Source organism: Lytechinus pictus, chromosome 11, assembly GCF_037042905.1.
Source record: "Lytechinus pictus isolate F3 Inbred chromosome 11, Lp3.0, whole genome shotgun sequence".
Classification (NCBI taxonomy): Eukaryota; Metazoa; Echinodermata; class Echinoidea; order Temnopleuroida; family Toxopneustidae; genus Lytechinus; species Lytechinus pictus.
This window is the reverse complement of record NC_087255.1, coordinates 34,930,258-34,956,676: the sequence shown is the minus strand read 5'-3', so window position 1 is coordinate 34,956,676 and position 26,419 is coordinate 34,930,258. Positions and strand designations below refer to the sequence as shown.

The 26,419-nt window shown below is 36.2% G+C and overlaps 1 protein-coding gene across 1 annotated transcript; it reads left to right on the top strand.

Moving 5' to 3' along the window:
• Positions 1-2,659: 2,659 nt before the first annotated feature.
• LOC129272182 (bone morphogenetic protein 4-like) lies at positions 2,660-21,714 on the top strand. The gene is made up of 2 exons (XM_054909411.2): positions 2,660-3,206; positions 14,924-21,714. Exons 1-2 carry the CDS (start codon positions 2,660-2,662, stop codon positions 15,790-15,792), a joined length of 1,416 nt encoding a protein of 471 aa, XP_054765386.2. The 3' UTR covers positions 15,793-21,714.
• The last annotated feature ends 4,705 nt before the right edge of the window (positions 21,715-26,419 follow it).

Sequence of the window (26,419 nt, the reverse complement as noted above, 5' to 3'; positions counted from 1 at the left end):
TTATCATATCTTAGTTTGGACTTATATTATAATTTTTGAAATAACCGGGTCTGGAAAAAAGACTTTGGACTTACATTATAATTTTTTTTAAACAACCGGGTCTGGAAAAAAGACTTTGAACTTATATTATAATTTTTTAAACAACCAGGTCGGGAAAAAAGACTTTGAACTTATATTATAATTTTTGAAACAACCGGGTCTGGAAAAAAAGACTTTGGACTTATATTTTAATTTTTTTAACAACTTGGTCTGGAAAAAAGACTTTGAACTTATATTATAATATTGAAACAACCGGGTCTGGAAGAAAAGACTTTGGATTATATTATACTTTCTTTATTAACCGGGTCTGGAAAAAAAGACTTTGCACTTTTGTGCTATATGAACGTATTACTATAGGATTTTAGTTTAGAACGGATTCGCCAAAAATCCCTTCAAATTTATTACATTTGTGGGTAAAGTCATTATTACATTTGTGGGCGATCAAAATTATTACATTTGTGTGTAAAGTGTTATTACATTTGTGGGCGTTATTACATTTGTGGGTAAAGTGTTATTACATTTGTGGGCGTTATTACATTTGTGGGCGATTATTACATTTGTGGGTGTAACAGAGGGGGGGTAAACAACCTGAACCGCATTTTTTAATAAATGGTCAAACCAGATCATTCAGAAAAAAATAAAATAGTTAATAGGTAATTCGAATGGGAAGGAGGAAGAGATGGGGGAGAAAGTAATAAGGATTATGAGATAGAAAGAAAGGAAAGGAGAAGAAGAAAATAAAGAAGAAAAAGAAGATGAATATAAAGGAGAAGCAGAAGAAGAAGAAAAAGAAGAAGAGAAAAAACAAGAAGTTGAAAAAGGGAAGAAGAAGCAGAAAGAGGAGGGGAGGGAATATGAAAATGGGTAAGGGGTCAAAAAGGAGAAGGAATGAGGAAAGAAAGAAAGAAAGAAAGAAAGAAAGAAAGAAAGAAAGAAAGAAAGAAAGAAAGAAAGAAAGAAAGAAAGAAAGAAAGAAAGAAAGAAAGAAAGAAAGAAAGAAAGAAAGAAAGAAAGAAAGAAAGAAAGAAAGAAAGAAAGAAAGAAAGAAAGAAAGAAAGAAAGAAAGAAAGAAAGAAAGAAAGAAAGAAAGAAAAGGAGGAGGAGAGAGAGAGTGAAGAGGAGGAAAGGGGGAACTTATTATTAAGGGAGTAATTTAAAGTATAACATTGTGCCATTTTTGGTGTTGGCACTGTAAAACAGGGACATATCCCGCCCCAAAATGGGCCATCATTTCGCAGCACGGAAAGGAATTTCCTAGAATATTACGAAATCTTTCTTCCTTATACTCAAGTCAAAATAAAAATACCAATAAGATCAAGTTATTCCTTTATAGTGATGGGGAGTCATACAGTATTTGATTGCATACGTCATATTTCAAAAGTAAATGTCTACCTTTTGTCGTTCTTGTCCTTGTGTGATGCCTGGTATTCTGCAAAAAAGGCTTTGGTGAGCATCTGAACAACCTAATGCAGAGGAAAGAAATGAAAATTAAAGTGATAGTTATTAAAATGTTATGCTCTTTTCCTTATTCACCTTATTTTAGTTGATATCGTGTCGTACTTTTGGAACTAAAGTGATGAGAATATGATTATGCAAAAATTGATATGTTGATGTTTTAAACATAATATCAGATATGGAATTTCTAATGTGATCTTAGTGCCTGGTCAGTGGTCACCCTGTCCGGATACAATCATTATGTACTGCAAATGTCTGGATTGTGTCTGAGGACACCCTATGGACAATCTTCAGGCATTCTAGGAATGTGCTCGAAAACGGACAATTTCAGTGATATGATATATGTAATTTCCACAGAATTTTATAATCCTGTCTTTGCTCTTGACGTATGATATATGGAAACAAATGAATAAATAAAAGGCTTAGGTGAGATAAAATGCCAGAAAACATAAACGGAAAGGCACGACATTCATATTGCCATGAAACAAACAAAGTAATAAAGGACTTAGCAACATAAAAAAACCTTAGACTTTAAGATATACTTTTACAACGACGGATTAATCCAAAGATGTATCTTTGCACGGAAGAAATTTTGATAAATCGATAAATCATATGTACACTATAGATTAATTAAGGAGTCAGTACCCCAAACCCCTTAAAAATATATATAGAAAAGCTTAGAGGTTTTTCATCATAAAAAAGAAGTTTTACGAGCGTAACTTTTCAGACATTGACTTTAAAAGATCCTCATTTTCCAATCCTTGATCAATTTCAGAGGTAAGGCTGCAATAAATGGAAAGAAAATAATTATTCGACGCCCTAACTGATAGTGTGTTGAAGGAGACAAGAAGGTTATTGACCACTATTTCGCAACACCCACATATGTGAGTCAATAAATATAATTTGCCGTGCATTGAAACCGACAGTCTCCATGCCGGCATGAGTCAGCGTTGCTAAGGGTTAGCGTTCCTTTCACGTGCGTATCGAGTTCAAAGTCTTTCCATCATTCACAAACCATTACCATTGATAACTTGCAAGAAAATTGATTTTTCAAATTTGCAAAGGGTGTGAGAATAGACTGATCCGTGTCGTTGGCAGCGATCTACATTGTCAATTATCAAAATTAATCTATCTGAAAAATTTCAAGGTACTCTGCGATTTTTAAATGGAGCAACACAGTGCTTCAAAAAAGGGAGGTACTATACTGGTGTTTCTGACCGTAATTGCTCTCCCCCATGTCGGGGCAGCTCCCCGACCGATCATATCATCATGCCCTGGGTGTAGCGGAACTCACCGGCAAGAATCAAGACTGACCTCGAAAAGAAATACATTATCATCGCTCTCCACCTTGCCTTCTTCAGCCTCCGCATCGTCGTCCGTGTCGTATTCTTCGGCGACGGCTCCACTGTTAACGACGGCGCCTTCGCCACCATTAGCCAGCAGTGTTGACGGGGAGGAGCCTGGTACGAACTACCCAACTCAGTCCCAAGCACGATGGAGGGCAGAACAAATCAAACTTGTTCAAGATGAGATTCTTAGGAAGTTAGACATGGTGAGGCCTCCAACTCTTGAAGAAATAGCACGTGTCAACATGTCAGATGCTCGTATGCAAGAAATGTATCAACGGTATTATGAGTCCGTACAAGAAGCGTCAAGTATCAGACATCTTTCGCCAGCCTACCGTGAAGAAATACACAGCTTCAGAAGTACAGGTAGGAGGATCATATTATTCATTTACTAATTCATCCCTTCCATTCATCTCATTTTCGAAAAGACATTCAATGTTTGACTTATTGTTTTCATCAAATAGGCCTACTTTAGATAATTACCGACATGTTGCCCCTTTTCAATTATAATAGCATAAGGCTTCAATAAATCAGCTTAGGACGGTTTAAGGATATCTTTATTGCGAGATAACGTATTAAACAGTGACTTGTTCATCGGCCGAACCAGGGGTGAAGCGCCCCCTCCTAATAAAGGCGCAAAAAATGGAAGGAGAAATAAGGAGGGGAAATAATCAGAAGAGGAATCATCTCTTAAAAGGGTCTCCTTGACCCTTCGTGCTTGCATTAAATGTTTGCATGGTTACATGATGTGGCTCTTCATTAAAAAAGGCCTTAATATGTCATTATTTGGGGGCTCGTGCTTTGCGCTCACATCATTTATTTAGTAAAGACACCTTTCCTTTTTATTATTAAAAAAAATGCATAGAACATCAATTTTGGGGTGTAAATGTCACAAAATTTAAGCTCGCTCTTCGTGCTCGCATGAATTGTTAATTAGACATCATTTCTGTTCAGTACTCAAAGTGTCCGGTTTTTAGGTCGAATGAATAAGAAAAAAAGAAGTCATTTCACGCTTCATTTCAATTATTTGATCAAATACCTATCCTGTTCATGGTTACAAAAAGTGCTTAGAATTTCCCACTTTTGAATGGGGGAAAAATCAGCTCGCGCTCGCATCATTTATTTGTTGCATATTTAGCCCTGCTATGATTGTAATAAGAGCTTAGAATGCACTATTTAATCACTGATAATATAATTATTGCGATATTTATCTCTTTCATGTGTTACTGTCAACCTACAGGTCCCTTTTCACAAGAGTGTCATGAGCCATGCCAAGCCTCCCCCTCCCCCTCCCATCTATACGCCGCTGCCCTTTCAGATCAGTAAGGTTTATATTGAAATGTTCAGTTCGCGCTCGCTTACTCTGTTCAATAAGATACATATACGCATCTTGTTTGTTTTACATGTATTACAAAATCTAATCAGGATATACCATTTCCATGTCAACTCAATATCCATGAAAAATGCAAACATTTGAGCTCTTGCTCCGCGCTTGTTAAAAGAACAATGCTAAGATGGAATTAGGAACGTCCCCTGTTTTACGTCCAGGGTTTTAACGTCTTTATCAAAATATTTTTATTTCTGTTGGCGTAGTTGGTGCAGCGATTTTCAAAATATTTTACATTCTCTGAATAAACAAGAAAAAATGGGCTCATACATTAATTTACATGGCACAGTTACCCCATTTTGGCATTTTGAATGATATGAAAATGTACATATAACGATAACAATAATGATAATAATATAAAATAGTAATTTTATCGCTTAATAGAACGTGTCATCACGTATTATGCCAGCGTGCACATGCGGATATAGGAAAAGAAGCAAACATTACTTAGAACCTAACTTTAATGTCAAACATAATAAAGGGAATATTGTACATTCGTTATGTTGCGGTTTGCTAAAGTAAAGATTTAATGGGTGGGGATATCCAAACCGAGTTTACCGATGTACCCCCCCCCCCCAACAAAATCCTTTCCCACCAATGTTTTGTACATTTTTACTAATTTTCTTCAAACATCTATCAGGTTTACTGTTAAGTACAAATCTCTAATCATCAAAATAATTGGATACAATCAGGGGCGGATGCAAGATTTTCCAAGGGGGGCACATTTTCGCGATGAAAATTTGACTAGGAAAAAAAATGTTTCTCACTTTTTTGGGGGGCACAATTGGGTAAAAACGATATAATTACATTTAAAAATGATTATGGCTCTAAAGGGGGCACCGCCACTGGATACAATATAATAAGAAAGGGTTATGTCGAATCACAGCTTATGTGAACTGTGGGATCATCTGAGTCTAAGACTTAACTAAAGAAATGAATATCGAAAAAAATATTTGTATGATTAAACAAAGGCGTTGACATAAGCTTAATTTTGCCAAGGATTCCTCTTTGGACTGATCCAGGCCAAACGTTTGGATAGAATGAAGTCCATGAAAATTACATTGTCAACTACTTGATCATGTTCAGCTATCTCTAATTCATGAATATCTTTCATTCTGGAAAAAAAAATACGTTTGAATTCTTGCAATGTTAACCCCATACAGCACTGACTGCCGGTTGAGATTTGTGATATATTCATCAACCAACGGAACCAGTTGTGTTCAATCACAATATTCAAGTTTAACATCCGAACACTGGAAAATTACTTTCATTTTTTTATTATCTGTAATTACTTTCCTTTCTTAATTGGATAAAAGAAATTGGCTTATATTTTGATACATAAGGTGATGCATATTCTTCATATAGGCAATCGTCTTCATGATTTTGAATTATGTATTCCTAATAGCTACATTAATATGAATTCCCATGTGCTATTTTATAAAAATATGTTAGTTAAACTGACAGAGCAAACATGTACTTGGAGGAAAGTGACAATTTAGATTTTCATCTAAACATTGTATTCGAAGAAAAAAAAACTATCAGTGCCACATGAATGCGTATTGTTTGCAGCGCATTAACATAGTTTGGAAAAGAAATTCAGTTTTCTGTGTTCTTGTCAATAAGCTGATCGTCGTAATCTTAAAGAAAAATTTGGATAGGGGTGGTCATAAAAACTATTTAGGAATAAGCCCCTAAAGACCATAACAAGATAACCGTAAATATCACATATTCCCCTGAATCCCGAAGAAAAAAGTAATATATAACTGTAACACATCTACCATTGTCCAGTTTTATCACCATGAATAATTCATTATAACAAATCATTGTCACAATAAATGAATGGCCATGGCAATACAGAAGTAGTCTTAAAAACAAGGTATGTCAAACCCAAGAGCATCATTGTATATATTAGATGGGAGTACTCGCGTTCACATAGAGAGGTAAGATCTAAAAATAGGATCATAAAGACTAGAGCATGAAAAGGAACTGATCTTTTGTTAAGACACGCGTATATAAACTGATCGATCCTATCTTCTCTGAAGAAAGGGATAAATCCTAATTGATTGTCATTTAACACTTGAGAGTTTGATTATTATAAAGGGCTGGAAGTAACTAATTTCATTTTACTTGAAACGTGTGAAATATTGATCTATTTTTGGTTAACGATTCAGACAGTTTTTTTATACATTTATTGCTTCATGACATTAGTCAAATTAAGCATGTACACTGTAAAAAATGCAGTGCTAATTTAGCACTTACAGTGCTTGTATAGTGACTGCACTACGAGTGCTGATTTTTTAGTTCAAATTTAAACTAGAAAATCAGCACTCGTAGTGCAGTTACTATACTAGCATTTTAAGTGCTAAAATAGCACTTCATTTTTTACAGTGTATATACCAACGTCTAAATTACCCTACTTATATAGTTTTTTTTTATATAGTGCTTGGTTGCACCTAAATACCGTTTATTTTATAGTAGATACAACATCAAATTTGGGAGAGAAGCAAGCAATTACAAATATTTGAGTATTATATTTCAGACATATCCCTCAATTGAGCCATTAAGCGGGGTTTTTTTGTTTAAGGTTTTGCTTGATTTCTTATATTTTAAATCATCTAAACAAAATAATGATAATACAAAACACTGTTGGCAATGATCCCCTTCCAAAAAATAAAACTGAAAGGTAAAGGACCAGACATGGCGTGCAGGCCAACATTACAGTTATTGGAAAAAAAACTGCAAGCGAGCGAGCGAAGTATGTTAACACAACACTTAACTTTGTGAAAGATTTGACATAATATTACACAAATAATTCCATAATGTCCCCCCCCCCCCTTATTCCCTTTTCTCACTTTTTATTGAAGGTGCGCCGGTGTAAACAACATTATATTAGTTTTCCGGATAATGAAAAACTGGAGCAAATTACTCTTTTGTTGATACAACGCAAAGTGTTTGATACTTATTTATAAGATGGCTTATAGTATTTTAATCCATCAAAAAGTAGACAGGTACGGCTTTTGTAAGACGATGAGACAACCGATTTGGAAAGAAGAGAAACATTAATTTCATGGAATTTATAAAAACCTCGTGCTAAAGATAATTTTGCCTGTTTCTTCTTAATATTGATTTACAGGTGACAAAATATATGGCAATGAAAAGGTGATTATCTGTTAAGGTTTTCAGTTTGGTTGTGAGCTAGCATGGTATTGATGGTGTCTTTATTCTAACGATAATAGACTCTTGGGGTTTGACGTCATAGTAGAAAACTTTGGATCGAGTGAAGGTGTTTTGATTATCACTCTTAGGAGATATTATTGATTTGTTTTGACTTCATTTTCCTAAGCACTCCAGGGATCAGAGTTTAAAGATTGTCCAATCTTCTGTACTTTGTTATCGTTGTTTTTCCTCTAATATCAAAGTGAAGAATGTTACGTTGTCAACCGTGGTTGTGAAGTTTTCCCTGGATTATTTTGGAGAAAACAAGCTCCTTGGACTCAAGATTGTCATCGTTTGTTGTTATTCATGCTCCAGGCAAAACTAAAAACGTGATGAATTTTGAAAACAATTGGTCTACAGCCGACATTCAGCCACTTAAGGCACTATCAGACAATTGTGAAGTCTTGTTTTAACACAATACATAATTGGAAAACTGACACTTTGACTTGTGTCGACTTCATAATAAGGTTGTCACATAATAAATAAACCTTGTGTTTAAATACATTTTTCGCTTTGCCCGACAAAGTGACTTGGTATAAAACGTTGCGTTACACTAGCCTCGTTCAGAAGTGGGATCCTCGTTTGGGTGAAATTCTATTATCAATGGATTAAAATCCAAGAGATACGTATAAACTCATGATTCTGATGTAGGCGTTTTTGGTCGGAGGAAGCCCATACGGAGGAAGGGTCGGAGTATCTCTGTCCAGACGGGTACTATACACTCTGACAAAAATCAGTCAAAAGTTACTAGTTAATAGGATCAGCTGGGTGCAACTGTTATTCTAGTCATATTTGACTATTTTCTTGTCGTATTTTACTAGAACATAGTTATTTCTGACTGGAATATACACTGCAAAAACTCCGGTGTTGATTTAACACCAGCCCGGAATCTATATATGTCCACACCGCAGAAGTGTTAAACAACACCGGTTTGGGTATTAGTCTAACACCAGATATGTGTTTATACAACACCAATTAGTTTTAAAACAGCATTGGTTTGATTCCAAAATGGTGTTGTTTCAATACTTCTCTGGTGTGGACATATATAAATTCCGGGCTGCATGGTATTAAATCAACACCGGGGTTTTTGCAGTGTAATTATGTCAGAAATGTGATAATCAGTCATTGTCATATCAGTTTCACCCAACTGACTACTGGTCTAGTCAAAGGTCGGAGTGTACTCCGACCTTTCAAAACTTAGCAAGTAACAATCAAGATTACCATGGTAGTTGCCACGATAGCAAAGTTCCAATAGTTTTAACTTTTAAGCAAACGGGCCCCATAAATGTTATCTTGACATTTCAAGGGCAAAATAAAAAAAATGTAGCATTCTAAGTAGATGCCCTCCTATCAATCCAATGAAAGAACATACGAAATGACCGGGGGTGTCACTGCTATTAATGAATAGACATCATCCACAAGAATCGTCCCGAAAAAAACATCCTAAACGACAACGAACGAGCATTCAAGGGCATAAAGCTAGGACACTAAACGCATATTTTTTGTGCAGACGTCCCGGATTTGCACGCTCTAAACAGGGATTTCATCTATTGTCGGGGGGGGGGGGGGGGGGGGCTTAGCAAAAATGCCCTCCCCTCCACCCCCCCCCCCCATTTTCAACCATAAAGAAAAAAATAGATATGATTATGGAGGCCATAATGTGCGTATATATGTATAAAATAATGTAATATTCCATTCATGGCTTGATCGTTATCACATGCCATTATTAATAATAATAACATTATTGAAATGCGCAGTTGAGTATATACATATAGAAATTACGCAATATAAATAAACAATTAATATTATAGTTATCATTGTTATTATCATTATCATTATTATCATTATCATAATTATTATTATTATCATTGTTATTATTATTATTATTATTATTAACATTATTATTATTATTCAAAACTTATAGTTTGGAGTCAGAGGTGTCGAACCATGTTTTGAGGGGGGTATTAATAATGTCCAAAATTTTGAGCACGCCAAATTATGATACAGAATATTTCAAATTATATATTTTTCAAGTTGTCAGAAATGTTTTGCAGGTCAAATCCATTTGTTTGCCCTCTCCCAAATATTTTCAAGGGCGATCGCCCCTGCCTTCAGGATCTACCTAGAGTGATTTGATTTTATTCTCTGCAATATTTTATTGTGTAGACCTAACATTGGTTATACCAAGGGCGGTGGAACGGATTTTCGTTGGGGGGGGGGCAAAGTAAAAAAACGGATATCTTCACCATGGGATTATTATATGTGTGTTTTGTAGTAATTAAGTTGAATACAGTTTTTTTTTAAGTGATTTCCGACTAATAAGATGTATAGTTAGGCATTATTTTAGCGAGCGAGCGGTTTGGACAAATTTTCAAATCTGAAGTTGTAAAACTCGCTTGTTGGTCGATTATGGATCTAATCACTGTCAAACGGGCATCCTTGCGAGATGTGGCGAGCGCGAATCACGAGCTTAAACTATGAACATTTCATGCAATAAAACATGAAAATTAAACATTCCGAGCAGTTTTTGTAATAATTAAAAATCTATGTGAATCTATAATAAATAAAGAGGCTTTATTAGGTCATGATTATTTGTGAAAAAAAATCCGCATTACTCCTCTGTGTTTAAGATCGCTTGCTCGATCTGTAATGAAAATCATAAGTCAGAAAAAATTGGAACCAGTGGAATTCGAACCTGTCATCTACTGCTTGCCGGGCAGCGACTCAACCACCAGGCTATTCTGGTTCACGGTTAATTCTGACTTATGATTTTCATTACAGATCGAGCATGTGATATTAAACACTAGAGTAATGCCGAAAATTTGTTCACAAATTATTATTACTTCCTGTTAAAGCCTTTGTATTTACTATCTATTGTCCACGGCGGACTGCATTTGCATATTGATAAGTCAGAAAGAAGAGGATCGATGGTATTTGAATTCCAGTTCATCGTAATTTAGCCGTGAAGCAGAATAGCCTGGTGGTTGAGTCGCTGCCCGGCAAGCAGTAGATGACAGGTTCGAATCCCATTGGTTCAATTTTTTCTGACTTTTGATTTTGATCACAGATCGAACATGCGATCTTAAAAACATAGGAGTAATGCCGAAAATTTGTTCACAGATGTTAATCTAATTTTAAACAAAAGTAACGCGAGTGCGAAGCGCGAGCTGAATTTTTAATACACTGATCAGAAAAGGCACCTTTTTAAGACTGCAATTAGTGACTTATGAATAGGATACTGGCTACATATCTCACCCAGTCAACAACGCGAGTGCAAAGCGCGAGCTGAACTTGTGTGATATTCTAACCAGAAAACTGGACATTCTAGGCGTTTTATTAACCAGAATGACTACCTTATTAAACAATAATTGGTAGAAGCGCAAAGCACGAGCCAAAATGTGTGACATTCCAACCTAAAACTGGACATTCTAAGCATATTTGTATGAACAGGATGAGTATCGTACAAAACAATTATTAAAGCAAGCGCGAAGCGCGAGTCTGAAAATTGTGATTTTCTCATCTGAAAACTGGATATTCTAAGCACTGCTTGTAACCAGAACAGAATGAGTACCTTAATAAATCATAGATTGATGCAGGCGCGATACACGATACAATAATGGATGACACTTCAACCTGAAAACTGGAAATTCTATGCATTTTTGTAACCATGAACAGGACGAATACCTTATACTAAACAATATTAATGCGAAACAAATTGTGATTTTCTGACCTAAAATGTTTTTCTTCAAAAAGGTATTTCATTTTGAAAAAAGTCACATTTCATTTTGAAAAAAATCACATTTCATTTTGAAAAAAGGACATTTTTTCCTACATGGAATTTTTGTGGGCTCTTGCCCCCCCCCCCCCCATGTTTCCACCGCCCCTGGGTTACACAGGGCAGCGATCATGTGGTAATGTTCTTTGCAGTCGATCTGCAAGTTGTGTAACCCATTCAGGGACAAGAATGCTAAAGAAGTTCATTTATTTGTAAGTACATTATAAAGCTAGATTTCACTTCGAAAATAGTCATTAATATCTCCCCCCCCCCCCGTATCGTGAAGTGAAATTACATGTCCTCATCTACATTTATAGCACCCATCAGGAGTTTATTTTCGAGTTGGTCTAATGCCAATTCGTCAAATTACCAACTCGTCTACTGTCATTTGGTCTACCATCAGTTCGTCCACTAATCACATGGTCGATAGCCTTTTTGTTCACTCACCATTTTGTCTAATAACCAGTTTGCCTATTAGCCATTTTGTCCAATGCAGACCAACTGACTTTAGGACGAAATGATAATTATAGACGAATTGGTTATTATATAGACGAAGTGATGATTGGACCAAATACTTATTGGACTAAATTGTTGTTAGACGAAATGTTGATGGACGGGATGACATTAGACTAAATGAAGGTAGACCATGTGGTAAATGGACGAGATTGCAGTAGACGAATTGGCAATTTACCCCCATCAGGGCCCGATGAATGTCCTACATAGACATGAAATGAATATGAAAAACATTCCCAAGCATTTTAAATATGTGGGTTTTTTCGCTCGGCCGGTACACTCCATCGCATAATATTACTATTAGAAATACTAGTAAGCCGGGCCGGGGGTTGGGGCGATGGACTAGTCGCTTGGACTGTATAAGGCTGCCCACGATAGGCCATTGTCATTTTATTGAAAATCCAAACGTCGAAAATTTCTCAAGCACCCAGAAGCCCCTCAAAAACTTTAAGTCTACAACCGTGCCTGAGAGTCAGGTCCAATAAGTATCCCCCATTTTTCTTAATATGTTAGGATAATTTAATTTGGTCATGGTAGGGATGTTTTGTATTAGTACAGGTGTAAAAGCTGAAATGAATAAATGTGTGTCCATCGTTAACATGGAGGGTTAACCATTGATCCTGCAGTCATAACACACTCTATTCGCGTTTAGGCCATCTTGATTTAGGGGGCCTTTTTTCTTCTTTTTCGACGTTTTACTCTCCATTTGCGTTCCGCGCCTTCCCGTGAAAATAAACTCAAACTTTCCGCAGTTTTTGCAGACGTTGTTTACTTTCCAATGGTAGTGACATCCACACCCGTGATGACTAACTAAAATCTGTCATGGACACCTGGATAGCACAGTGCAAATGGTATATGTACAGTGATGAAAAATCACTTACTGTTAAGTGTAAGCAAGCTCATTATCCTAAAATGTCGCTTTAACATACATAAACAAATGTAGTGTATAGTTTATCACATAGTTTTCTCAGATTTATTTATTTATTTATGTATGTATGTATGTATTGGTGTATGTACGTATGTATGTATTTATTTATTTATTTATTTATTTATTTATTTATTTATTTATTTATTTATTTATTTATTTATTTATTTATTTGTTTATTCAACATATTTATAGAGGAATACAAAGAAACATTCAATTCAGGCAAGCTGTTTTTTATCGATGTCCCGTTAAAACAGATCTATACATACATAAAAAATAATTTCCAGTTATTAAACAATATAGATCTCAAAAGCAAAGAACTACATAAAGTAAGAAGACTTTAAAAAGTGTCGGATTAAAAAAGAAGAATAGGACAGTGGCGTAACAGGCGGGGGGGGGGGCAGGGACAGCCTGGTTAATATCGTGTTTACACGTGCATATGTTCGCGGTTCAGAACCAAAAGCCGATGCAGAATCGGCTTTTGGTTTATCTTGCACCGCGTTTACACGCTGTCACAGCTCGCGGTGCTTTTTGTTGCGTGTAAACGCGATTAAGTTGCATCGGCTCTCGGTGCAGAATCGGCAATTTTGCACCACCAAAGTAGTAGGTTCAGAACCGCGAGCCGATGCAGAATCGGCTTTTTTCTACGTGTAAACAGAAAGCCGATTCTGCATCGGCAATTAGGGCGCGTTTCATTAATACTTTACCATTATTACCATGTTTACACTTAATCGGCTTTTGCATCGGCTTTTTCATAGCGTGTAGACGCGATTGACTTGCATCGGCTCGCGGTTCAGAACCGGCAATTTGCACCACCAAAGTAGTAGGTTCAGAACCGCGAGCCGATGCAGAATCGGCTTTTTTACTACGTGTAAACAGAAAGCAGATTCTGCATCGGCAATTGGTGCGCATTTCATTTTATACTTTACCATTGTGAAGTAATTGTAAGCGCACGGATCCAGCGTTGTCTTTATTAGGACGTATATTGTTGGTGTGCGTATCATGTCAGGTTTTCGCCACGCGATCCGATTCTGCACCGCGAGCTGTGACAGCGTGTAAACGCAGTGCAAGCTAAACCAAAAGCCGATTCTGCATCGGCTTTTGGTTCTGAACCGCGGGCAGATGCACGCGTAAACACGGTATTAATCAGAACAAAAAATAAACGAAAAAAAATACGCAAGCCTAATTAACGAAATCTATTAAAATGCATACATAAAAATACAGTTTATGAATTATAAAACGTTTTTGCAAAAATAGAAACCAAATAATAAAGGAACTTTAAAATTGAACTTAATTCTAAAAAAGGCGTAAAAACGATAGAATAGTAATGTGTTGCAAAAACTTAGAAATGACCTTTCTAAGTTGTGGAAAATGATTAATGACGTTCTTAAAAAAAATAAACATAGGCGCCGCTTTTCCGACGGCGGTCGGGACGTCGACGGCGGCGGCGTCAACACCAAATCTTTTTTAAATGACAGCTTAACTTAAAAAAGTATATGAACTTAGTTTATGAAACTTGGCCAAAAGGTTAATCAAGTATTACTAAACATCCTGCCCGAGTTTCAGTTCGCACGATGAAGGTCAAAGGTCATTTAGGGTCAATAAACATAGACCATGTTGGGGGAATCGACATCAAAATCTTAACCTAAGGTTAAGTTTTTGAAATGTCATCATAACTTAGAAGATATATCGACCTAGTTTATGAAACGTGGATATAAGGTTAATCAAGTATCATTGAACATGAACATCCTGCCTGAGTTTCAAGTCACACGACCAAGGTAAAAAATGTCATTTAAGGTCAATGAATTTTGGCTCTGACCGACTGAGTAGATCACGACGGGCGCTCTCTGGAGCGAGAAATCCCAACTTTGAGGGTCTCCGGAATGGGGAAAAATTGAATTTCTATGGCTTTCTGAATTGGTGATGCTCCGGAACGGAAATTTAGGCTGAAAATGGGGGTCTCAATCGCGGCACATACGTATCATACATGTATACTGAGTACCCCCCCCCCCCCCCCCCCCATACACGCAATTGTGAAACCACTCGTCAATTTTCGGTTTATATTGGTCAACTTATAAGAACAACTTTCACAAACGTTTTGTTTTGTCGTTCATGGCTCAGTGGCTCCTGCAGCAGCTAGGCAAAGGTCTGGTAATTTCGGAGTGCAAAATGATTCCCTAAATTGCTATGTCAGTCAAAATATTTATCCCGATGCGCGCAATGTATACATAATAGTAATTGTTATTCTTATTATGTTATTGTTTCAGATGGCCCTCCAACCAACATTACATTTTTCGATTGGTTCTCTCCTCGGAAGCTTCGCATCTATCTACCCGTGCAGTTTCCACAAAACACGCCTCGAACAGTTCATAATGCAACCTTGTATCTCTTCATCACACCTCCTGGTATAACCGGAGAGGAGACTACGGCTGTTGTTCGGATATACCAGCTACTATCTCCAACTCGGATAGGAGTCAATACGCCTCGAAGATTTGTCACCAGCAAGGAAGTCTCGCTCACGGATTCGAACTGGGTGTCGTTTCCTATCAGCGAGGCTGTGTCGATGTGGGTTTCAGACCCGACCACGAACCATGGATTAGAAGTTGAATGTGATTTGGTACTCACGACGCATCTCTTTGTAAGTGGATATACAAATGGTCGCGTTCCAGCTGAGCGAACGGACCAGGAAGACCTTCGGCCCCGTGTTGACATCACTCTTCGACAAGGTGTACATGTACCACATCGACGACGACGGAGGTCTCATCGTCATAATGAGATGGTTGATGCAGAACCGGAGTGTGGACAGTATCAGCAGAGTGAAGAGTGTTGCAAACGACGTAACTTGACGATATCCTTCAGGGAACTTGGATTTAACTGGATTCTGGCGCCGTTAGAATACAACGCGCATTTTTGTGGCGGGGAATGCACCGAGCTTTTCAATATGGCGGACACACACGCCCTCATCCGGGCTCTTATACGGATAGAATCTCCAAGGTCTTTGCCACGCCCTTGTTGCACACCGTCCAAACTGGGCTCACTTCCCGTACTTTACCTCCATCAGTTGGATGGTGACAAAACGGAAGCGAGGCTGTATGCTTTACCAGATATGGTTGTCGATAGCTGTGGTTGTTCATGACAGCTCAGTATTCCGTCAACTATTTAAAATATTATAACTGTAAAATAGCTTCATTATATCTAAAGATCACCGGTAACTCTGTGAAAGCTTGTTCTTAATGTCTGAATAGACGTAGGTTAACTGCTATCATCGTTTACAAAAGATTACCCAATAATTAATGCACTTCATCATAAAAAAAAGAGTAACCCGAGAACTAGATTTACTCCTTTGTGTATTAAACTGACAATTAGTATCCCATGAGATGGCTTTACGAGTTAACATCATAATCTTACTAGACTTTTCAATCTCCTGAACACGTATAATCATAAACATTTCTTTATTATACAAGCTTCCACAGAGTAACCGATCTTCTTTTCACTATTTATTGATAACATTATTAAAATAAAATATTAATGTGCACAAAATATTAATGTACACACAATGTCAAGTTACTCAAGTAGTGAATTATATCGATCTAAAGAGAATATTGAAATGTATATACCCCTATTGGGAGTGACTATAAACATGATACATGGGTCGAAAAGCTTTTTTCGTTACGTTCGTTCCTTGAACGTGAGCATGTGTATCGTATTGCGTAGGCTTTTAATAATCCTGTTTGACTTTTTATAAAATGTAATGGAGCAGGATAGAGACAAAAAAGTGAGGAAAATCTATTTTGTAAAAATCGGGTTTTCATTGATCACAATCAGTTAACCATTTCAATCGGATTGATATAATAGATTTTAGATGAAGTGATTCCATCTCTTACCATAACTACAATTACGCGTGCCTTTTAAATGTCAAGTCCACCCCCACACATAAGTTGAGTTGAATGGATATAAAATAATGAAACAAGCATTGGACTGAGAAAAAAAAATAAGGACTGGACGTAAGAAATATATGACAGAGGAATTTATAAATCAGTAAATGATGACTGAATCACCACAAGATTTGTCTTGGGGTGCTGAGTATGTTATACACCATACCCTGGAAATTACGTTGTCATGCTCCTAAAATGTAGAAACTTGAACAAAATCCCCTTTTTTGCTTGCTTGTCATTTTTTCGACCAAAATCATCTTTATTTATAAGATTGATAACTTTTTTCTGTTTTTTAATGCCATTTTAAATCAATTTATTTTTTTTACCATTCTAACTCAAATCGAGAAATACTATTTTGTAAATGTAATTAAACATGTCAAGTCATCACTATTTGGTCTATTGTGAATAAGAGAAGCGCTTGTTAATTTCCAAAGTTATTAAAAAATGAAATTAATTTTATCACACAACAACGAAAACGAATTATAATGCGAATACTATCGAATCAGTCATTCGAATACTAACCAGGATATGCATTTAATATTTTGTTGAAAATATGTGAAACAGAATCAGACCACTATTTCAAATTTTACATCTAATTTTGATGAAAACTTTAGTGCTATGCTTGTTTGGTACACCAAAGCCGCCACCATTATCGATTAGCTGTACGACACTTGCTCTTTTCAACAACAACAACATCAACAACAGCTACTACTACTACTACTACTACTACTACTACTACTACTACTACTACTACTACTACTACTACTACTACTACTACTACTACTACTACTACTACTACTACCACTACTACCACTACTACTACTACTACTACTACTACTATTACTACTACTACTCCTACTACTACCACTACTACTACTACTACTACTACTACTACTACTACTACTACTACTTCTACTACTACTATTATCAGTACTACTACTACTACTACTACTACTACTACTACTACTACTACTACTACTACTACTACCACCACTACTACCACGACTACTACTACTACTACTAATAATAATACTTCTGCTGATGTTGCTGCTTCTGCTGCTACTACTGCTACTAGTTCTACAACCACTACTACTACTGCTGCTGCTGCTGCTTCTACTGCTACTGCTACCAGTACTACTACTACTGCTACCGCTACTACTACTACTACTAGTAGTAGTAGTCTACTATTACTACTACTACTACTACTACTACTACTACTACTACTACTACTACTACTACTACTACTACTACTACTACTATCACTACTACTACTACTGCTAACGCGACTACTACTACTACTACTACTGCTGCTGCTGCTGCTCATATGATAATAAGATTAATGAAACTGATATTCACAATAAAAATGATAACAATACGTTTCATTCCACTTAATCCACAAATACTACCAAAAGTATAAGTCGTACTATAACAAACTGCTAAAAATACTAGTACTTCTTCAATTACTACTAAAAGATGTTCTATTTTACGACTAACAATAATGCTTCTTCTACTGCTAGGCTACTAGTACTGCTGCTGATGCTACTACTACTACTACTACTTTTTTATAGGGGTACTGGTTTAAACTTGACAGCCAAATAAAATACTTTTGCTATCAAGAAGGTGATTTTCTTCCAGAACAATTTCACAAGCAAAAAAGGGGTCTTCACTTGAAGGGGTGCTGCCTATGGAGAATAACATCCCAGCCGCCACCCGATTCCCATGGTCATGACTACTACTATACTACTACTACTATACTACTACTACTACTACTACTATACTACTACTACTACTATACTACTACTACTACTACTACTACTACTACTACTACTACTACTACTACTACTACTACTACTACTACTACTACTACTATACTACTACTTCTACTACTATACTACTACTACTATACTACTACTACTACTACTATACTACTACTACTACTACTACTACTACTACTATTACTACTACTACTACTACTACTACTACTACCACTACTACCACTACTACCACTACTACTACTACTACTACTACTACCACTCCTACCACTACTTCTACTTCTACTTCTACTACTACTACTACTAATAATAATAATACTAATAATACTACTACCTCTAAATACTATTACTATCACTACTACTAACAATAACATGCATCATTTATATCGCTTAAAGTGATTGGTTAACATTGGTTTGACTTTTAAAAAATCTGAGCTAGAAGGTCACACTTGTCACCTGTGTCTGTGATATGTTACAAAAATGAAGCCCAGAAAAAATGCGTTCGAAAATAATTATTTAGTGCTTCAAAAATTTAAATATAAAGTGACCGAAAACACCATCTTAATTTCATCCCATACACTTATGTGTACTATTTAGGCGTCTATAAGACGCCTATTTACAAAATCGGGGTTTGCCTTGTAGTTTTAGCTTTTCATTCTCAATAATGGTTGTTTTCGGGGTTTATTAGTTCTAATACATGCACTTGTACACATGTTTCATCTTGGTTTGATAATTTTTTAAATCGGCTGCTCACAAAGTTAAACAATACCTTTAAGACAAAAATAGCGCTGCTTAATATTAACCCGGCTTTAGCACGGCTACCCTGAACGGACGCTCAAGCATCCAATTAATTCCTTCTAAACGGGGAACCCATTTATTACACCTTGGTTGAGAGTGGCAAATGTAGATAAACGCCTTGCCAAAGTACGCGAGTGTCGTGGTGGGATTCGAAAACCAGTCCTTGTGGTTCAAAGTCCGGAGACATGTCCACCGAGCCACAACACCTGTACTACTGCTACCATTTCCCTTTTATTTATACTATTACTACTACTACTACTTTTACTACTACTGCAGCGCAATTTCTACCTTCTATTATACATGGTATACTACTAATACTACTACTACTACTACTACTACTACTACTACTACTACTACACTAATAATAATAATAATACTATTATTACTACTACTACGACTACTACTACTGCTGCTACTACTACGACTACTATTACTACTACTACTGCTACTTCTAACACTGCTTATACTCTTACTTTTACTGCTACCACTACCACCACAACTACAATTCCTACCAAATCCACTATACTAATGCATTTAATGCTATTCCTAGTATTAATACTATTTCTTCCAGATCATTCTGTTATTACTTCTTTTGCAGCAGATGGTGATACTTATACGATTTTGAATCTTCTATTGCTGCTACTACTTCTACTAGTTGTATTATTTGTTGTCGGAGTAGTCGTAGAAGTACTCGCAGCAGCAGTAGTAGTAGTAGTTGTTGTTGTTGTCCTTGTCGTTGTTGTTTTGTTTTTGCTGTAGGAGTAGTAGTGATGGTTTTAGAAGTTCAATTCAATTCATCGACCATATATTGAGTAAAGACATACAAATATCAGTACAATCAAAATACATACATTGACAAGCAATCCAATCAATAGTTCCTAACAACATTTGATTGATCTCGAGTATGTTATATTATTGTTAGTTTTTCTCCTTAAATTTATGGGGAAGGGTCCTTTGAAAACAAATGCTGAAATTCATTCTTAAATCTTAAATTATGAGCAATTTCTGCTCTTCCAATTGATTTGATCACCCCAACTATTAATCGATTTTAGTCCCGTTTATGTCTGAAGTATAGTCTAAAATGTGTTTGTCTTTTGTGTGTGATCACTACTGTCATCGTTAAAGGAAATCGTCACTTTTTTATCCGATGAACAACACTATTTTAGAACGCAGAATGCTAGTGTTATGGTTTTATCGATGAATCACAACGGGTCATGTTTTTGTTGATCTGTTTAATAACGTCTTTATTTGGAAATTCCAAGAATGAAGACTTTAGAGAATGGCATTAACTAGTCATGACCGCTGTCTCCTATTATATTTCACACGATTATTAACCGAACTGTTGGTCCAAACTAATCACGTGATAAAACATAGATTCACACAATTTGAATTTCAATTTCAATGCCATATGTGCTATCTTTGAGTGAAGATTTGTTGCACGTTTTTATGTTCATTTAAAAGTCATTATATTGTGTATTATCTATACTTGAATGAAAGTTTTTCCTTTTCCACCGTATACTATATACGTTAAAAATGCGTTCAGTTATGAACGATCTTGCATACACTGTATGAGCGTTTTGGCCACTTAAAAACCTGTTTTTATTTAATTAATACAGGTATAGTACTTCGAATCCATAGATCAGGCACATTATTACAAATTCGTGTATGTTGTTATTGTGACACTTGCTGAATTAACTGACAAACGTTGATATATTTAATATGTGTATTTTTTTTTTTACAGTTTATCACTCATTCATTGAAAACGGTGTTTCGTATCATTGGTATGATCAAACTTAGCGATTGAATTTCATAGTGCAATTGTTAGTTTTTAAGCTTGTAAAAATTCCTAAGATATAATATATTACTGCTTTGTAAATTCTTTCTAAGTTTGGATGGAATTCCATTCTACTGTAATTATGCATTTTGTAATGAAATTACGTTGTTTATTTATTTTTTTGTTATTTTTTATTTTCTTTTAATCGTATGTCAATAGTCGTCTCTGATAAGTTGCGATTATACACGCAAGATATTGTCATTCTGATCACATTTCGGTATCACAATAACTGCATAATACATATATTATTCAATGTATGAAAGTAGAATTAAAAGATTTGATTGGGGTAAGGTGAGAGTTGTGTATTAGGCGAGACATTTCGAAGAAGCGGTTACGCTGAATTACTGCAGTACCTAATTTGGAATTTGAAATGAAAGTACTTCTTACTGTTTACTAACGGAAGCATAAATTAATGCACACTTCATATTTCCTTAGCAATGTGCAAATAAAAAACGGTCAATTGTCTGATTATTGCCCAAAGGGTCAGTTTATGATCTGCCGTAGTCTCCCCTTTGGATCAGGAACTGCCTAGAGTACCCTGCATCACCTTACTACAAAAATATTATTAAAAAAAAACCTCACCTCGTACGCCTAGCGTGTGCCGCATACATTAAAATGAAAAGTAATAAATTTGTGCAATCTCTTGAGCTTATTTTGTTTTCATGACAGGAAGAAATTATTATGTGGACGATCGCCAGGACATTTCATTCTTAACATATTTATCATCCCCCCATACACACAGCACCACCACCACCATTATACTGTTATTAGAAGCTGGTTTTTAAAGTGTTGACTCAGTGGAATTAATATTGAGGCGGATTGAACCAGTTTCTACAATGCGTGAGCACCTGGCTATGAGCTGAAACATGCTTTGCCGTGTTAGTTCAATTATCTAAACTCTGCCTGTGTATTAATTCCCCTATAGAATAACGAATTATGTATAAAATTGAAAGATTGATTCTATTAGTATGGATACCTTAGTCTAAATCATGAATGTGTCTTTTGCATAGGAAATAATTAGATGCAACATTTATATAGCGCTGTTTCTAAGCACTGTAAACAATTCCACTGCCTTTAGCTCAGCTACACTGCTCGAACGCTAGAGCGTTCAAGGAACTTCTTCCTATCGGGTACTCATTAATTACACCTGGGTAGAGAGTGGCAAATGTGGTGTGGTGGGGCTCCACCCCGGCCTTGTGGTTCAGAGACATATCCACTGAGCAACAACACCTCTACACCTCCTTTTCATTATTATTTTAATTCTTAAAATCATCTATATATAAGCGAATAAGACATTCAATTTTGGATTCTCCCCCTCCAAAATGTACTGGTTTCCTCAACCCATTATAATGCCATCTACGACCCACACTCTGTACACGTGGATAAACAGGTGAATACGATGATAAATCAAATTGTATTAATAGTACAAACTATCAAGAAGAAGAGGGGATGGCAAACAAATCTAGCAAACCACAAGTTTACTGCCATTACCAATTCACCTTTCATGCACATGTATACAGTGACCTTTTGTACTCAATTCGAGATTTTTCGAACACTGTGGGATATAAACTACGACCGGGGCACACAAGCACCCCCCCCCCCCCCCCACCTTTACCAGCTGAAACTGTGGGGATGGACAGGCGAGAGGGGAGCATTGCGTGTATGTTCAAGCAAATTCTAAAATGCTGAAATGAGTCATATTCTCTCTCCCACAATAATCAGAATCCCGGGGAGGGGGGGGGGGATTGGTCACTTCCATTGACGAGTGGATACCAGGCGTGACAATGTAGTTTCGAAAATACCCTTAGCACGTATTTTCCATATGAAACCCTACCCTGAAGTATTGCAAACAAAGCGGTACCTTTGACAGTTATTCCCTGAATTGACCCCCTAAACATGTACAGCGATATATGTCACGGACGTGATCACGAACGTCGGCTTTACATTTACTTACATTGGGTTTAGTACCGCCCCACGTCCCATACCTCGTTCAAATCGGACTCTAAACACGTAGTGTTGGGGCAAAAAGTACGTCCTTTACAAAGCATTTTAGTCTCATTTTTCCCCTTGCAAATTTGACGGTAAACATGTAGCTTTCCTAGCGGAATGTATACCCCTTTTCAATATCATAGTGTTTTGACACCCGGATAAGTTACGTACGTAACGTGCCTAATCTTGAAAAAGAGATCCTTTTTATGAGTTTCTTTGGTCGCGCCTGGTATCCACTCGTCAATGGAAGTGCCCCCTAGTTTCACCCACATCCCAGACATCGCTCTGAATACCAAATACGGGATGGAAATGATAGGACTACTTAAAATGTTATGTTTCTTCAAAGTTGATAAAAGTCAAAAGGTGTTTACTTCGTGTGGAGAATCACTCTCGTTGATTCCACCATAGAACTAGTTTGTAGGTCATAGTTCATTTTTGACAAATGAGATCTTGACCTTGGATGTCGGACGGAAAGATTAGCTCAAACTCACGTTCATATTACCAACACACTGCTATCTTGCTGATTTATCTTTGAATCGTGATAAATGCTCAAATTAGATTTTGTTGTTGTTCTCTTGTTCCTTTTTATTAACTTATTACTAATGCTTATATTTCAACAGAAGCGAAAGTTAGAAGAACATCTGTCTAGTCATGGATATAATATGTGTGCTCAAATATAACTTCCAGATTTTCGAGTAAAGACAATGAATAGGCAAACCAATCGCTGTGTTTATAAAGGGTTTGCAATTCAAACATGTTACAGATTTTGAGTGTGTGACAAGATCTGCAATATGTCATACATTCCGTGGCAAGATGCATAGAAGCGTTATTATCATAAACGTATTGTTCTGAAAAAAACATGTGATCAGTTCTCGAAAGACATCTTTATGACTATTTACTTTTTCTGAAATATTTATTTGTCTTTTGGTTTTATGTTTTGTCCGTCCGTCGATCAGTAAGAGGCTCTAAATGACAATACAAAATTTTAATTCACGGTTATACTTCTCGGGGCAGCCAGGGGCGACCCCCTCTTTCAGGCAGTGAAAATTAGGGGGGGGGAGAAGAAATAACAGTATAAAAAATCGGAAGTCTGTGTATTAAGTGTAACACCTTTTATTTAACATAAACATGACATTAGTCTTATATCTTCTTGTCGTGCTATCGGAACACATTCTTGCAGCCCTGTTTTAGATAGTAAACATTTGACTTTATCACAATGACTCTTTAGTTGCAGCATTCTGATACGGGATTGACAAACACATTGTCTAGATTGGTCGAAAACACGCTATTGTTTTTTCTGTTTGGGTAGATAAATTGATAAACAATATTATACACATAAAATATATGTTAAACATTGTATACAATTGGAACGTGCACTAATAAAAAACAATCGAAATTCATTTGTTGTTCTATTTATTATCCAGAACTGGGTATATTTTAGAACGATTCTATTTATTAGTGGATGCGGAGGGGCATTTTACATACATGTTTGGTATGAAAACTAATTTGATAAATGCAGGCATCTCGAACGATTTCAACTTGGAAAATTAATGGCTTGGTGAGAGGTCCGGTCACGAAAAGAGATAAAGATCTCTTTAAAAAAAATAATAATGACGTAATCAGACTACTCAATGAATGATATGAATGTAGAGAGAGAAAAAAAAAACGCTGAAGAATAATGCACATGTCGGGTTTCAATCCTGGCCACACTTCGCCCATTTCTGTTACTGGGTTTAATGACGTTATAATTATTTTTTTTACTCGGTAGTAGGGCCAAAATCAATCAGGGGTGACGTATTTCACCCCTGTTCACCCCTGCAAATCACTCGCGATACACGTGATAATATTTTAGTTGAAAGATCTTAACCGCTTGAGGTTTACTTTTCATTCTGAATATCATGATATTTCACAATGGGTGATAAAAAAGGTCCGACCAACAGGAGGAATGGAGCGAAACATTATTTCAATGGGTGTAAAGGTGACTCAAGGACTCTGTACTTAATAATATTTCTTCATTGTATACAATGATTTCAATTTTATCAAATCTATTATAATCAGACAATTGTATTTTTCTCTCTTGAAATATGATGTCAATGTAGTTACAAGCTATACATTAAACCAGAAAGATGCTCTATTTGATTAAACTAGATGTCAATCGAACTCGTTTTCAATTTTCGTATTGTGTGTCCAATGCATTGTTTTGTAGTAAAAACTACCTTGAATTAGTTAAATTAAATAAAAAAATAAAAAAAAGTATCCCCTATTTGCATTTGTTAACATCGTAGGTTGACACTTTTACCGGTTAACATAGAAACTACAAACATAATATTTAGTTTACTGAAATCATTTTTTTTCTTTCAATCTCAAGAATAGCAAACCAACGGGGGTGTAAATAGGAAGAAACATTAAATAAATGGTCGATCATTTGCATATCAGACATTACAATATATCATACCCCCTTGAACAAAAAGTTTCACCGATTTGATTTACGTCAGTGCAATATATAATTGTGAAATCCATGAACGTTCAGCTCCATTGAGACGCTATTAAAAATGTACATTTCAATTCAATTCAATTCAATTCAAAGTCTTCTTTATTCGCATGAAAATGCACAAGTCATACAAATATTAAAAAATATGTTTTTCAATTTACAAAACATTTAGATACCTATATAAAAAAAAAATCATGTCTATCTCAGCAATAACGTCGTGGGCATTATCCATGACAATGACAGATAATCTGCCTTCTGACAGGTTATCAATGTTGCCCTCAGATAGAGGGCCCAGCATCATACCAGACTCTGCACTCAATGTTTTAATCGCCATAAGGTTATTTTAAACTATAAACCAATCGACTGTAGTTCCACCTCCCCAGGATGTTCACCTAGTGCACTCCCCCAGCCTACGCCCTTGGTAGCATTTCCAGTACTGGTAGAAGTTTCAAGAGGAGGAGGAGTATAGTAGTAGTAGTACAGGGCCCTTGTAACGAGTTTTTGACTGGGGGTGCTGAAGTAAATTAAACCCCCCAAAAAAGTTTTCCACTACAAAATGGAGATGAAATTGGTCCCGACAAACTCGCAGTACCCATATGGTACTTTTTTGGGGTGCATCAACACCCCCAGCAAACTCGCTTACCAGGGCCATGAAGTAGTAGTAGTAGTGGTAGTAGCAGTAATAGTAGTAGTAGTGGTAGTAGTAGTAGTAGTAGTAGTAGTAGTAGTAGTAGTAGTAGTAGTAGTATTAGTAGTATTAGTAGTAGTAGTAGTAGTAGTAGAAGTAGCAGTATTAGTAGGTAGGAGTGGTAGTAGTAGTAGTAGTAGTAGTAGTAGTAGTAGTAGTAGTAGTAGTAGTAGTAGTAGTAGTAGTAGTAATAGTAGTAGTAGAAGAAGTAGTAATAGTAGTAGTAGTAGTAGTAGTAGTCGTAGTAGTAGTAGTA

Excerpts from the sequence above, each read along its gene's own strand:
- LOC129272182 (XM_054909411.2), top strand. The coding sequence starts at position 2,660 with ATGGAGCAACACAGTGCTTCAAAAAAGGGAGGTACTATACTGGTGTTT. Across the intron at positions 3,207-14,923 it reads ACACAGCTTCAGAAGTACAG|ATGGCCCTCCAACCAACATT; the intron begins GTAGGAGGATCA and ends TTATTGTTTCAG.